Source organism: Notamacropus eugenii, chromosome 4, assembly GCF_028372415.1.
Source record: "Notamacropus eugenii isolate mMacEug1 chromosome 4, mMacEug1.pri_v2, whole genome shotgun sequence".
NCBI classification, from domain to species: Eukaryota; Metazoa; Chordata; class Mammalia; order Diprotodontia; family Macropodidae; genus Notamacropus; species Notamacropus eugenii.
In genome coordinates, this window is record NC_092875.1 from 151,565,031 (window position 1) to 151,580,332 (window position 15,302).

Below are 15,302 nucleotides of genomic sequence, written 5' to 3' on the forward strand. Positions count from 1 at the left end.
TGACTGAACAACAATGATTAGAACGAACGATTGAGTAGTTATGGATTACATTTAAGAGGCTCTGTAATAATTTTCTGGGACTTAGTGAAATCAGAACAATAATTGTATTTACAAGCAAGAGTACCTGGATGACTTTACTACTTATAGTGAGGCCCTCTTTCATTTGAACTCTGTGCTGCACATCCTTGAAGCTGGTGGCAAACACTTTTGGTAAGAAAATATTTCCTAGTTTTATCTCATTTGATAGGATTGTTGAACATTATGTTAACTGTTATGTATAAGAGATCTTATAAGATCTTATATGAGATCTTATATGATATATGATATGATATATTATATAAGGTCTTATATGATATCAACAGATGCAAGGGAGACACCTTTTTGGGAGAAGGGGCTTTAAAGGATGTATTTTACTGCACTGAATCAAGAGACAAAACACAGTGGCATCTTGCCTTTTCTGTAGCTCCTGGTCAATTGCATATGTAAAGATATGGTCTGGATAGAAGATTATTTGTGAAAATCTGCCTGTTCTTTTCTTATAAATTCATTAAAAATAACCTCAATATATGTATAGATTGAGCTCCACCATTTTCTCGAGATGAGAGCATAAACATGTGGTTTGGTGGTTATTTTCTCAATTCTCTTTCTTCTTTGGTGGCGGGGGAGGGCAGTAACAAATTTCATGATTTTTCCAAGCGTTTGTTACTCTTTCTTCCCTTCTTTCGTATATAATAAGAACAGATTCTTAAATACCCTCAAAATTTTATCAGGGCCTGCATGGATTTCAGCCATCATCCAGATGTTGTTATTCAGTTATTTCAGTTGTATCCAACTCTTCATAACACCATTTGGGGTTTTCTTGGCAAAGATACTGGAGGGGTTGGCCACTTCCTTCTGCAACTCATTTTGCAGATGAGGAAACTGAGGCAAACAGGGTGAAATAACTTACCCAGGGTCAAGTTAGCTCACAGCTAGTAAGTGTCTGAGGCTACATTTGAACTCAGATTTTCCCGACTCCAGGCCCAGAGCTCTCTACGCACTGTGCCACCTAGCTGCCCTCATAGTCCAGATACTCTTTACTTTTTTAAGTGACAATTTCTACTTTCTGATTCTTTCATCATGAACTGTGATGTTTGAGTCAAAAGGTAATGACTTCACTGTCACTGATGGTGAAGAGTTTGTAATAGGAATTTTCCTACTTTCCTTTCTTGCCTTCCAGTTTCACTCCTGCATTGTATTTTCCAAAATATCTTTTCATTGCCTCACCCTCTCCTCATGGTTATCTTTTGCCTTAAAGTCACTGAATATTGGCTCTTTTATTTGTTTGGAGGGTCTTACTGAATTCTTCATTGAAAATCTCTTTCTACTCATTATCTGCAACAGATGTTGATGTGTGATTATCTTCACAGGGGTCTTGTTTTCAATGCCTCCATAAGTACTTCAATATGAGATGAACTACTATTTAATGATATGTTTCTTCTTGCTTCTTGTTACATGATGAAACCCACTCCCCTGTCACTCCAAGGAGAACTTGTCATCCATCCTTCCAATTACTGCACTTTTGGACTTAGGTTTTACTTAGAGTTAGAATTTATGTTTAGTATTTATGAGATTAGATCAGGTCATTCAATCATTGATTAAGGATCTGATACTTGGAGTTTTAACAGTTAATGTAATTGCCTAAACATTTATTGTCCAAAAACCTCTATCATTCTTAGAAATATAGACTAATGAATTAGAATTAAAGATAGAGTTTTTCATGATTCACTGCATTATGTATGTGTAATAGCATAAGTGTTAAACCATGGTTTTTGTGTTTTGTGTGTGTGCTGCTGTCTCATGGGGCTCTTTCATCATATTCTTGGCAATGAAATAGATAAAATTTATTTAGACTGGCTATTAATTTATTGAGGTAAGTGACAGATCAGTTTGTAAAGAGGATGGATTAGTTTGTTAAAAGTTTGCTAATATTTTCCCAGCACAGTTGGTAGTTCTTTAGGTTCATAAAAATTACCCCTTCAGAGTTTTTCTCATCAGTATATTTAACTCATGAAAGGGTTTTCAGCTCAGATGAAAGTTGTTTTTTTTTTCTCTTACATTATCAAAGCTTTTTAAAACTTGACAGGAACTATAAAAATGAACTAGCACCAGGTATTGGCAAAGGCCAATCTAAGCTATTGAGTTTTATGGTCTCACTAGGCCTATTATTCTCATGACTTGTTGCTAAATGAGATGTCTTCAAAGAATTCCTAAGTATTTGGTAGCAAGCTTCATAAAGATTTATTACTTCTTAGACTTTCAGTTCAAATGGCTAGATCACAAATCATGTGAACTTGAGTTCTCATTTAATAATATTTTGGGGTTAAAATTATTTTTTATTTTTTTGCCTTAACTATAAAAACTAAAATGTTAATTGTAAAAATATGTAACTCACAAAAGTAGTAGTTTCGGCATACAAAGGAATGTCAAGAAAATAACACCAAAAAAGACAAATCTGCTTTTCAGCAGAGAGCTACTCTCCTGGGCCTCCCTAGGTATTACCTTTTGTAACAGCCCATCTTATTCTCTTCAACAGGGGAATATATTATGTGCTGAGGATGCTGCAACAAGGCTCAATCTTTTAAACCGATCAGCTCTGAGATCTGTGCAAGCTCAAGCTAGGACACCTGGTTCTCAAAAAGAAGAGATTTCAACCCCATCTCCTTGGGGAACAGCTTTAACGCCCACAGAAGGCAGCTCTGTTACTCAGGTCCCTAGTAAACAGGAAGAGTATGTTAAGGTGAGTATATATAACCCATTATTAAAAGGAAATACTGGAGATAGAGTGATTCTTGACTCAGAACTCTAGGATTCAGTGTGTCTGCTTCTACTACAGGTTGCCAAAACGCTTTTTATTGATGAAGCATTAAAACCTTGTCCAAGGTGCCAGTCTCCTGCTAAGTATCAGCCAATGAAGAAACGGGGCCTATGCAGTCGGGAAGCCTGTGGTTTTGACTTTTGTGTATTATGCCTATGTACCTACCATGGGGCAGAAGAATGTAGTAGTAGATCTGCAAAGCCACGAAATAAAAGAGATGCTCTTCCAGGGAGTGCACAGAGCAAGCGCAACTTGAAAAGACTTTAAAGGAAGTACTTCTCCTCCCGCCTTGGCTCCCCAGCCCACCCCCATTTGGGTATCTATTGCTTTGTCTAATTTTTAATTATGAAGTTTTTGAAAGTATCCAGTTCTTCCCCCAAATGACAGTTGATGATTTCTTTTCCTTATTAAGTACATATAGTCTCATTCTTCTGTCTTTATATGATTTTAGTAAGGTTGTAAATGCTATGGAAGAATGTATTTCTTTTATTGTACATCTTTTATCCATTTATGTTTAATAACTCAATGTTTTTAATAATAAAGTTTTTTAGTGCTGTCTTTCATATATATGTATTTTTAATGTTGAAAATGAAATCTTACATGTGAAATGGTTTCTTCAATCATATTTTAAAAAATTGTTTCCCAAATGATAATTGAATTTTGATCTTGCAAAGATTAGCCTTATAGATTTGGGTAATGGACATGTAAATAAAATGAGATATAAATAAAATGTTTTAAGAAATTATTTTGAATTTACTCTATTATAACTTTAATCTTTATTTCTTTATCATCTAGTAGGTAGCGTACTTGATAGGACTCATCTCTTTTGGAGCAAAATTTCTATTACTATTGATGCTGCTAAGGAGTAAAAGTGAAAAAAAACCTAAATTTGTCTGGAATGGTAGTTGGTGGGAAATCTTAGTTTAACAAAAAGAAATCTGTAATAAGTTGTGAATTTTAAATGTTTGAGGAAAAATATATTAGTAGAGCTCTTAACCTGTGTAAGATGACTTGATTATTAATAATAAGAATGTCTTTATTGGTTTGAAAAATATGAAGGTTCAAGTATAAAACCTTTGTTGGGAATATTATGTTTTATTCCAGAGGAGAAATAGTTAAAAAGCAGGAAAATACACTGAAGATAGTTTTAGAATTTTTTTTTGATAATCGAGACGACCAAACTATATTTAATTTTTAAAAACCCCACTGATTTTAATCTTGAATGGTTTGAAATCTAGCAGTTTATGTGCTTAGCATAGTTTATGCACATAAATGTTAGTTGACCAGCGGACTGAAGTGAAGTAGACTTATACAGTGTGAGACTGCTAAATATGAATATAAATTGAAAATTTAAATACAAACTAAAATGCTCTATGTTAGGTTTTTTATCACAGTTTAAGATTTGATCCAACTAAATTCTGATGTTCTACATTAGGATCAATAATATTCTAGTCAACTTACCTTTGTTCATCAAATTTTGTTGTTTGTTTCCCAATAAAGTATTTATTTATTCATGGAGGACATTCCCAGTCTTGATTCTCCTAATTTAGGAAGCCAAGTTATTTGCTTGTTTTTTAAATCCTAACCCTTGGCATCAAACATTTTGCTCTTTTTCTATTGATAAAAGTCTCTTGTCCAATGTGACAGGCATTTGACTTTCCTTAGTATCATTGAATACATATCTATTCATTTTTTAGAATCACAGAAACATTACTACTTCATCTTTTTAAAAAACACGCTATCCAAGGTATTATTATAACATTGTCATGTTTAAAAACATATTTACATTCCTAAATTATTATTTTTCTTTAGTATTTATTACTTAAAAAGATTTACTTATAGAATTGTGAAAAGGGAAACAAGGTTTATAATTTCCTTTTTTTATATGAAGTTTTCCAGAAATACAAGTGACTCAATAGAGTTAATCTGGAATTTTCTTTCTGGTTTATTGATAAGTTCTCTGTTTTCAGGTACTATCTAGTGCTCTTTCAATGAAGCACTCTCATAATTGCCATCTAGTGGCTAAACATATTAAAAATAATGTTTTTAGCTTCACTAGTTTATTTAGTATTATCTTAGTTTATTCTGGCAATAACTACTTGATTTTGTCACTTACATTTTTAAAAATTGACTACTGCTGCATGCTTTTCTCCCTACTGTATATTACCATATATGGGGAATTTCTCCTTGACCTCTAGAGGGAATGGTGGAACAGTAAGAGGTAGGAGTGGACCTGTGATTTCTGAGGGGAAGGAATTCCAAGTGAGGAGCTTTCAGTCACATTTTCTATGACGCAGATCCACATCTTTTTAGCAATTTCTAGTTTTAGAGCATTTCTGGGGGGCATTGAGAGGTTCTGACTTGCTCAGAGTCACCTAGTCAGCATTTATCAGAGACCCGAAACCAGTGGAAGAGTAGGTGAATTAAAATAAGGATTTAATTACTGTGTTGGATGTATGATATAATGATGTAACATTAATTCAGCATGGGGTAATGGAGAAACAGCTTTGTTGTCAGGAACACCTAGACTTACCACTCACTAGCTTGGGGAACTCACTTATTAACCTCATGCAGCCTTCTTAAGACTATAAGTTATAGGCATTCCCTAACAAAAAGCAACTCTGTATATCAGTAATTTACATACACACATACACACATACATCTTGGAGGTAACCCTTTAAAAATTTAATTCAAGTTAGTTTAAAAACTAAAAAATAGAACATTTACTAAAATATTTTACCCTTATATATTGATCTAATTTCCTATTCAGTTATGCTGGTAATTCCTAAATTATGAAACTAAATCTTATATAAAAGAAATTTGTCTTAAGTAACACTCAAGCACAGAAATGTAATAATATTAAGTTGAATAGCTATTGTATGGTTGAACTGCTATTCACAGACAAAGAGTGACATAAGTGTAGAGAGACAGATAGGGCAAACATTTATTAAGTACTTACTGTGTTCCAGGAATTGATCCAGGCACTAGGGATACAAAAGACAGTACCTGCCCTCAAGGAGCTTACATACTCATTGGAGACTGGAAAGCAAGGGTGAAGGGGATGAGGTATTTGCCCCAGAAACATAAAGCCAGCACTGACCTGTAAGAGTCAGGCACCTAGGAGCACAGTTCAGTTACAGGGGGGTGGGAGGTGGATGTGATGGTTCAAATGGTGTGGAGAGGTCCAGGAAGTACATTTTTTTCTACAAGTAGAAGTGGGTTTGTGATGATTCATTCACAGTTTCCTGGAACCAATTGGACATTTGGGAAATGGGCATGAACCACGGGACAAAATGAAGCAAAGTCACATCTGTGAGGATGATTCTGATCTCCTTAATACCATATTCTAAACAATTGAACTTTAAAGAAAAAACAACCCTGCCACCCTTTCTAAGACCTCCTCCTGACAAATGAATGTATTCTGAAGGTATTTCTAAGACCACAAGCTTTGCAAAGTATATATGTGTTAGAAAAAAAGCTGGGACTAATGTTAAGGCAAGGCAGATACAGGATCCAGAGGGACCCTATTTCTTATAAGTGCACATATTTTTAATGTTAGCAAATTCATTCTGCTCTCCAAAAGGGTTTACTTTGTAATAAGCCAAGTTACACATATTATAGCGAAAGCTCAAAGCCTGGTAGACAGTTAACACAAAGGAGATGCAACCAACTTTCAAATCTTGCCTAGGACACACCTATGCCTTGACCTGGCTCTGTTGGCCACCAGTTTGCACAGTGTGACCACATGTCTAAAATGAAAGAACACGCTGCTACTTTGGGGGAAAAAATTCTTAGTGCATTTGGGCAAGAGAAAATTACAGGATAATCCTAATAAAGCAGCAATTTAGCTCTGAGGTAAAATACAAAAGGTACAATTTGAAAAAAGTAGATGTATACCAAGATTTGGACATGATGATCCATATAAAAGAGGACCACTAATTGTTCTTGTCTTTGAGGACCCGACAGTCTCAGTGATGGGGCAGACAAGCAGAAACACAGAACATTTTGTCAAATGTTTAAAATAATAGTAATGATAAAAATCCTTGCTATATTTGCTATTTTCTCTCCTATATTAATTTTTGGATAGTAGATAAAAGGAAAAGAAAAAAATGGAATTGTAAAACATGATTGAAAATAAATTTTTGTTTGTTTACTTTTAAGGGGGAACGTTAAGAGGCAGCATGAAGAGCAGTGTGGCCTTGGGGTCAGGAACGCTGGGCTCAAGCCTGGTCTTTGGGGCATATTAATGAAAGTGACTGATCTTCTCAATGCCCCAGGCGCTAAGACCATCAATAAACATTGTCTATCTGCATTTTTGCTTTGTTGGAGGGAGTTGCCATTCCAAGAGTTGCTCACACCAATGACATCATAGTTTTGCATATACCCAAAAAAGTTAGGACATATGAAAAAGAACAAGTTTTAGATCTAGAGAAAAACAATGAATTTTGCACCTTCTTCCCAATAATCAGTACTATTCTTCCAAAAAAAACCTCTCTCTCTCTCTCTCTCTCTCTCTCTCTCTCTCTCTCTCTCTCTCACACACACACACACACACACACACACACACACACACACACACACACACACACACACACACACACCACACAAACATTATGAGCTAACAGGCAAACAATATTGTTCCTACCCCAGCTCATCTGGATCCCAGGAGAGGACATGCTTCTTGCTGCCGCCTGATTGTGATTTCCATAGTTAGAAAAACATCAGTTTGGAAAATTTGAAAGAATTCCCATAGCAATTTTAAAAAATAAAAAGAGCAAACGACGAGAATCCTTGCAATTGGTCTTTAATACTTTTAAGCACAGAGAAATTTTTAAAAATTTGTCCTGGTAATAGAAAGGTTATTTATGAAAATATTATTTACTGTTTGAAATTAATTCAAGTAAGGTCTTTAGGGATTTTTTTTCCCAAAGTTTATTAACCTTTCTCCATATTGGGTTGACTCTTAAGAAGCCTAAGCATATTGATAAGCGGACCAGATTGAATCTCAGCTAGACAGAATCTGAGTACCCTTTGGAGGATATTTTTAAAGGTATTCAAAGTTTTGGTTGCTATTTGAAAAAACGAAAATTGGTTTCTGACTCTTTAGTGACTTGGAAAGTATCTTGTTTAAGATATTTTGTTCTTGTCATAAAAATTTAACTCTTTCCACAAACTTCTACAGAATACATTCTTTATTATAGAATTGTTTTTGAACTAGTAAGAGAAATAGTGGGTTCTGTGGTTTTATTTTAAGATTTCTCTTGAAAACGTTAAAATATATGGAACATGAGAAATGTCTCATTTTTTTTTTGAAGAAATATTTAAACTGTTATTACTAATGATACCACAAGGGGGTACCAGAGATTCATAGATGGTGGATTATGCTTGTATGGATGACCGACTAATAATAATCCATTAATTTCAAAAGATATGACTTTTGTATATTTGGTTATTTATTTAGCATGGCAATTTGAGTAAATCTGTTGAGCGAATTTTAAAGCTGGATTAGCAGATTGTGGGGTGATCACAATTTTTTGGCTGAAGAGAAAAAAGTAAGCTAGATTGAGTTCTTCAGTGAGCACCTGGTCCTAGTTTGCTGCCTTGGTGGTGGTCATGTGCCCAGATAGCTCGGGGTTCTTGACTCCTGGATCCTGGTTTCTGAGAGCTGAGATAATGGCAATAGCAACCTCGACGTGACTGGTGAAGCTGGTTCCCGGGGAAACGGTGGGAAGGGACCCACCAATTGTTTCTTTTTGGCTTTCCGCTCAGTGGTAGCCTTGGTGATAATGTTTAGTCATCATTCCCACTCTGTTTTCCCTAAGTAGTTTAAAACTTTAGCTAAGTTACAAAAATGACCAATTACAAAACGAAGGAAAATAGCATTTAAAATAATTTGTTGATCCCCAGTTGAATGAAATGGGACACTTACTGCAATAAATATCTAAGTACATTTTATTGTGTTTATATTATAAGTATATTCTGAGATTCAGCTCAGTATTGTCCCTGACTTCTGCAATATAAAAGGTCATTTTTTCTTAATCTCTTATTATTTATTTATTTTACAGCAGAAGCCAGGAAATTCCAAGTTTAGAGATGTCTTGTTGATATCTCTGAAATTTGTGATTTATTTAAATATACTTAGAGTATTTGTGTAGCAGCAATTAAATTTAATTCTCTAGGGGAAAAAAAGGACCAATTGTTCAAATTAGTTGCTCTATTTTGCTCTGGCTGAAATGGCATTGTTAAAGGTTTGTGTTAAGGATTACCATAAATTCTAAATTATCCACAACAGTTGGAAGCCTCCTTACCCCCTTGCAGAGCCACATCACCAACTGGAAGTGAATCTAGTCCAAGCTCAGAGGGGAGGAAATGCTAGTGTTTCACTGTGGAGTGGTGAAAATATTCAAAATCCAACAGTGAATTATTTTTCAGATCATCGTCTCTACATATTTTCTTCCTTAGCCTTGATCCTGAAGAATTAATAGTTGAGAAGTAAGGTGATTGAGTGGTCTCTGTGTTAGCATATTCAGAGTGAAATATTTGTCAATAATATCAACATTGAATTCTTTCTGTGCCAGAACAAAACACAAAAGATATGAGTAATCAGTTAAGTTTGTACATAGCAGTGTCAAGAAGAACGACACATATGTTGAGACAGTATTTAGTTGATAGTTATTTCAGGCAAAAGGCAGGAGATGGCAATTTGTAACTTGGACACGAAGCATTAAATCTTGTGATGTTGGTCAATGCATTTATTAAGCACCTACTGTGTGCCAGACACTGAGGTAGATGTTAGGGATAGAAATATAAGGAATGAATCCATTCCTTTCCTTAAGGAGCCTACATTTTAGCAATGACCTGCTATCATCAATGTTATACACTTATGATTTTATGCATGGTTAACATCCTAACTTAGAAAGTTAGGACTAGACTGCTATTTCATTTTTTTAAGAACTCCTGAATGAAGAAACTCCCTTTACCAATGCGAATTGGTACCTTCTGTGAACTTTAAGAGATGCTTGAAGAACTGAGAAGCTGGGGGATGTGCTCAGTTTCACACAGGCAGTATGTCCTGTCAGAAGAAGGACTTTAACTGAATTCACCCTAACTTCAAGGCCAGTTCTCCACTCACTATACTATGCTTCCTCCCATTGCTAACTTCCAAGGGGGAAATATTATTGGCAATATGATGGTTTAAAAATTAGAAAAAAAAAGTCATGTAGAAATAATTCATTATCCACTAATATACTTCATCAATATTCATGCAATGTAAAAAGGATGTGAGGAAGGCCATGCTGAGTGGACCTCCATAGTAAATTTATACAAGGAGGTAGACAGAAGTCACACAGGATGGGTTTTAACTGGAGAAATAGCTACACTGATGAGATCATAATTCTATTTAAATATCGAGTAATGTAATGGCTAGTGTTTGCATGGGAGATCCAATCTAAAACTGTTTCATCAATGAATCTGCTAATTTTCAAACAATAAGCCTTCTATACTGCTTGTAAAGACCCTTTCTATTATGATCATCTTTTGAATATTAATTGAATAAGTAGCTATTCTAAAAATTAAGGTATTGTACTAAATATTCATTAAAGATATATTATTTAATTTATCAATATATCAATAATCATATCATCTGTCCAATTTGAGAAAATAGTATATCCTTCTTTTCATCACTAGATTGGCTATCAATCATCAGTAACCAGTGATAAAATTCTATTTCATTAAATTTCCCACCATTGGTCTTGAAAGAATTATACTAGTAATAACCAAAAGTAAATGCAGAATAAGATACATGCACATGTACAAGTTAGCATTTATATAGCATTTTAACACTTGCAAAGAACTTTACAATTATTTCATTTTATCCTCAAAACAACTCTGGGAAGTAGGTGCTATTATTATTATCCTTATTTTACAGATGAGGAAACCAAGGTAAAAATTAAGTGACTTGCCCAGGGTCAACATACTTGAAAAATGTCTAAGGTCATATTTGAACTGAAGATTTCCTAACTCCAAGACCAACTGCATCACCTACTCTAGGGTCCTATTAAAGCAGACAGTAGTAGTAAAGAATAGACATTGACTTCTTTCCCATTAACCTTAGCACCATTCGTACCATACCGGACTCTAAGGCTGGTTCAGGATTTAAGGTCATTCACAAGTGGCTACAGGCTAGTTCTTGGAGAGGGAGCAGTTTTGTTACCCCCGAAGTCCCCCCTCCTCTCTGCTTCTATCACTAAATCAGGAAGATGTTTGTGATGAATACAACCACACTCATTTTTTTTCCAACCTCTTCTCCTATCCTCATCCACCCAGTAAGCAAGTACAGAATGTTTAGTGATGCCAGTGGCAGCTGCTATACTTAAACACTGTCCTTTTCTCTGCTTAATGTACTGTTGGCCATATTTGTGCTCCTGTGAATTATGCTTTATAAGCATTCAGAAATTCTCATGTTATGTTCTGTTCCCCAACTAAACAATGAACTTTTTGGAGGAAGGAATCAGGATTCTATTTTCCTCCAAAGTCTATTAATTTTGTGCCTACAAGGACACAATAAAAATTGTTGATTAACAAGGCTATAGCACCAGGAGATGCTGATTTCTCTTATAAATAGTTTGTCTTAATTCTGCCTGACTATACCAATTAAACCTTTGACCCAGCAGCTCTTTGCTTTCACCTATTACTTTGCAATAGTTTTAGCCTCTGTTGCTGCCCTCTGTTAATTTGACTCAAAAAGGCAGAGAGAGAAAATTCAAATTCATCAAAAGGATTTTTCCCCCTGCTCTCTGTAGATGCCTGAAAAAGAATATACAAATTGGGAGGTTATTTGTTTTGAATATACTTTTATATGGAAATCTTTTCTTCTGGTGCCTTAATTGAAACTTTTAAATAAAATATAGTTTTCCTAATTAAATTATTCATTTGAGAAAGAAAAAACAAAAAAATCGCTGCAGGAATTTTTTTTTTTAATGAATTATCTCATCAGTTTGTGCAAGAAGTACTGTAATGGAATAAATTGACAGTATGAATAAATTTAAACCAGCAGGTCCAGATGGTGGTTTTCTTGAATGTTTTAAGAAATTGTCTAATGAATATAATGAAGCAATTATTAAAAAGAAAACCAAGCTGCTAAGTTAGCAAATAGAAAAAAGGGTTCTATTTTTCCAGTTAAAAAATATAATGGAGATTATAAAAAATTATTGGATGTTATAGTTGAAATAACATTGATAATTCAGCAAATGTTAAGGAATTAAATACCAGGAAGACAATTCCCCCAATAATAACATGGATCCATATAATAGCATGCCAAAAATTGTTTTTAAATCATTCTTATTAATGCATAATATAGAGACCTGTGTTTTTTCTCTAACAGAATTTCAGAAACTTGGAAGTCTAACCAGACCTTACCAAGAATCCCTTCAGCTATACAATGGGGATCATAATTTCACCTTCCTCCCAGGGCTGTCATGAGGTTAAAATAAGATAATATTTGTAAAGTGCTTAACATAGTGCTCTTAATAAAGGCTTACTGTCCTTCCCTCTCCATATTCTACAGATGATGTCTTTTTATATATCTGAGTTTGTCATTGAGATCTCTTTTTAGCTACACCAGAAAGCCTCTTTAAAGAAGACAAATTTAGATATTTTGAATACATATATACCAGGTGTTCTTAACCTGGGATCCAGGAATTTCATTTTGAAAATTTTTCACAACCGTATTTCAAAATGGTTAGTTTTCTTTCTAATCCTACCTATTTTACTATGTGCATTTAAAAATATTATTCTTAGAAGGAAATCTATAGATGTTGCCATACTGCCAAAGGTGGCAGTTCATGGAACATAAAAGATAAAGAACCCCTAAATTTAAGCATTTACCCTTTTTTTTCCTCAGTATTATCACTTCTACTTGTGTGTCTAAAGAATTTCTCTCTTGAGCCCTTCCTATCCCTCTAGGGCTAACCTTCTCTACAAAATATTAGACCACTACATTCTATATTTAGAGTATGAAATTCTATATTAGGGCAGCTAGATGGCTCAGCAAATAGAATGCTGGGCCTGGAGTCAGGAAGACCTGAATTCAAATCCAGCCTCAGAAATTTACTAGCCCTGTAACCCTGAGCAAGTCAATTAACCTCTGTTTGCCTCAGTCTCCTTAAGTGTAAAATGAGGATAAAAGAACCTCCCTCACAGCATTATAAGGATCAAATGACATAACTTATTGCAAAGCTCACTAGATACCTTGAAGTGCTATATAAATATTATGATAATGATGATAAAAATCCCACAAGTTTTTTGTCTTCTTTTCGGTTGTCCCCTTGTGTAGCTATTATGCTACACTGTCTATTCATGAAATGTGAGATTTGAGACATGAATATAATGAGATTTGTTCATCTTTTCCCCCATTATAGTTTATTTGCCCTAGATATATATTCTATGACACCAGTTTAGAGTATGATATAAACTTAGAGTAAAATGGTTTACTCCACAAAGATAGTAGGTAAAGTGTTGGTCTTGGAGTTAGAAAGACCAGAGTCTGAATTCTGCCTTGGGACCTTTTGCCCGGGGAAGAAAAGAGAGGGCCTTATATCTGACCTCTCTTGTCATGAGTAACTCCATGGAAAGTTATCAAGCAAACTGTCCTCCATTTCATCCAACATGAGGAGCCTCCCCATTTTTATCCTTGTACCATAAAAGCCTTTCCACTCTTGTCCTTGCTAATAGGATAACAATCCTTGACAATAATAAAATTCTGCAGCAAGACTGAAATGCAAAATGCCTATTTGTAAGGTAACTAAAGTTCCTTAGAAATATACATGCTTTTTCAAGCTCTGAAAAGGGCTTAAAAAAAAGCCCTCCTGCCTTTCCAATTTTCTTGTACCTTGCTCCCCAACATGTACTCTTCAGTCCAGAGACACTGGCCTCTTGGTTGTTCCACAGATAAAACACACCATCTCTTGGCTCTGGGGCATTCTCTCTGGCTGTCCCTCATGCCTAGAACCCTCTCCTTCCTTCCTATGTTCCCACTAATGACCTCCCTGGCTTCCTAGCTAAAATCCCACTTCTACAGGAAGCTTTCCCTAAGCCCTCTTAATTCCAGTGCCTTCCTCCTGTTATTTCCAATTTATCTTCTATATAATTTGCTTTATTTATATTTTTGTTTGTGTATCTTCCTCCCTGCCATCTCCACCCACCCCCCATGAGATTGTAAGCTCTTTAAAGGCAGAGACTACCTTTTGCCTCTTTTTCTTTCCCTAACATTTAGCACATGGTGGGCACTTAATATATGTTGATTGGTTGATGAAAAAGGGTGTGCGACTGCTTTCTTCTCAGATCCACAAGGACTTTTTCTTGTCTTCCCTATTTATCCCTTACACAGCTTGCTTTGTGTATATTTGTGTGTTGCATCTTTGTCTTCTTCGTGTTACTTTTATAAGGCTCTGGAGGCCTGTTATGAAAAAGAAGTGGTCTTTCCACCACAAAACCACACATAAGCTCCATAACCATAGGTGAGTCACTTCATCTTTCTAAACCTTAATTTCATCAATGGGAAAAGGTGGGTAATAACAGTGTCCATCTCAGAGGGCCCTTGTGATGATCAAGTGAGATAAATGTAGATAAAGTGCTCAGCAAACCTTAAAGCACTATATTAATGTGAGGTTCAGTGTTATTACTATTACAACCATCCATTGCCAGAGTCACAATCCCAGGGGTGGTCCTAAGTCTGGCTTAGGTATTGGAGGTATTGGCTTCTTTTCGTCTTGAGTGAACCTAATTAGGTGCAGGCAAATCCACATCAGATGGTTCTGTAACTTTTAGTTCAGAATGAAAAATGCTGGACAAGATTTGTACCCCCCTAGGAACACTAAAATGCTTCATTAAAAATTGGGTGACGCCATCTTATTATGAACCTCTAGTTCTAGGGCTTGATGAAGTGTTGATGTTTGTCCCAGAGGACTCATACTGAATTTCATGACAGCTCTCCAGTGTCTTATTATTATGTCATGTTGATAGAAGAATCATCATTTTTAGAAAAATAAATCAGTAAATCAGTCCCTTCATTTACAGGAAAACAAACAAACTGAAGCCTCTTAACAGCTTAAGAGACTTGTCCAAGAACCTACTCCATCTCATTGTGGCAGGGAAATGACGTTGGGTTCTTATAGGCCGCAGCAGAACTCAAGAAGGTCTGGCAGGTCATACAAAGCCAAAAAAAAAAGGAAAGGAAAAAAACCAAAAAGTTTTGAGTATAGGCCTGATGACAGACTGAAGAAGAATTTGGAAAGACTCATTTATAAAAGACTTGTGACATGATTTCATGTATCCATCCATCCATCTGTTTGTTCATTTGTTCCTTCATTTGTCTGCTTATCTATTCATCCAGCTTCTTATTTATTTGTTTGCTACAATTCAATCAATAGTCTAAGGAATGGATGAG

At 35.2% G+C, this 15,302-nt stretch overlaps 1 protein-coding gene across 3 annotated transcripts in view; it reads left to right on the forward strand.

Moving 5' to 3' along the window:
- The window catches only part of FBXO43 (F-box protein 43), a 29,422-nt gene extending 25,820 nt beyond the window's left edge, over positions 1-3,602 (forward strand). For 2 of the 3 annotated variants that reach the window (XM_072603401.1, XM_072603400.1), the window contains 2 exons: positions 2,576-2,779; positions 2,849-3,602. In XM_072603401.1, the coding sequence (XP_072459502.1) occupies positions 2,576-2,779; positions 2,849-3,124 (480 nt within the window). In that variant the 3' untranslated portion in view covers positions 3,125-3,602. The remainder of the gene's footprint in view (positions 1-2,575; positions 2,780-2,848) is intronic. The other variant, XM_072603402.1, reaches the window with a different exon arrangement.
- The last annotated feature ends 11,700 nt before the right edge of the window (positions 3,603-15,302 follow it).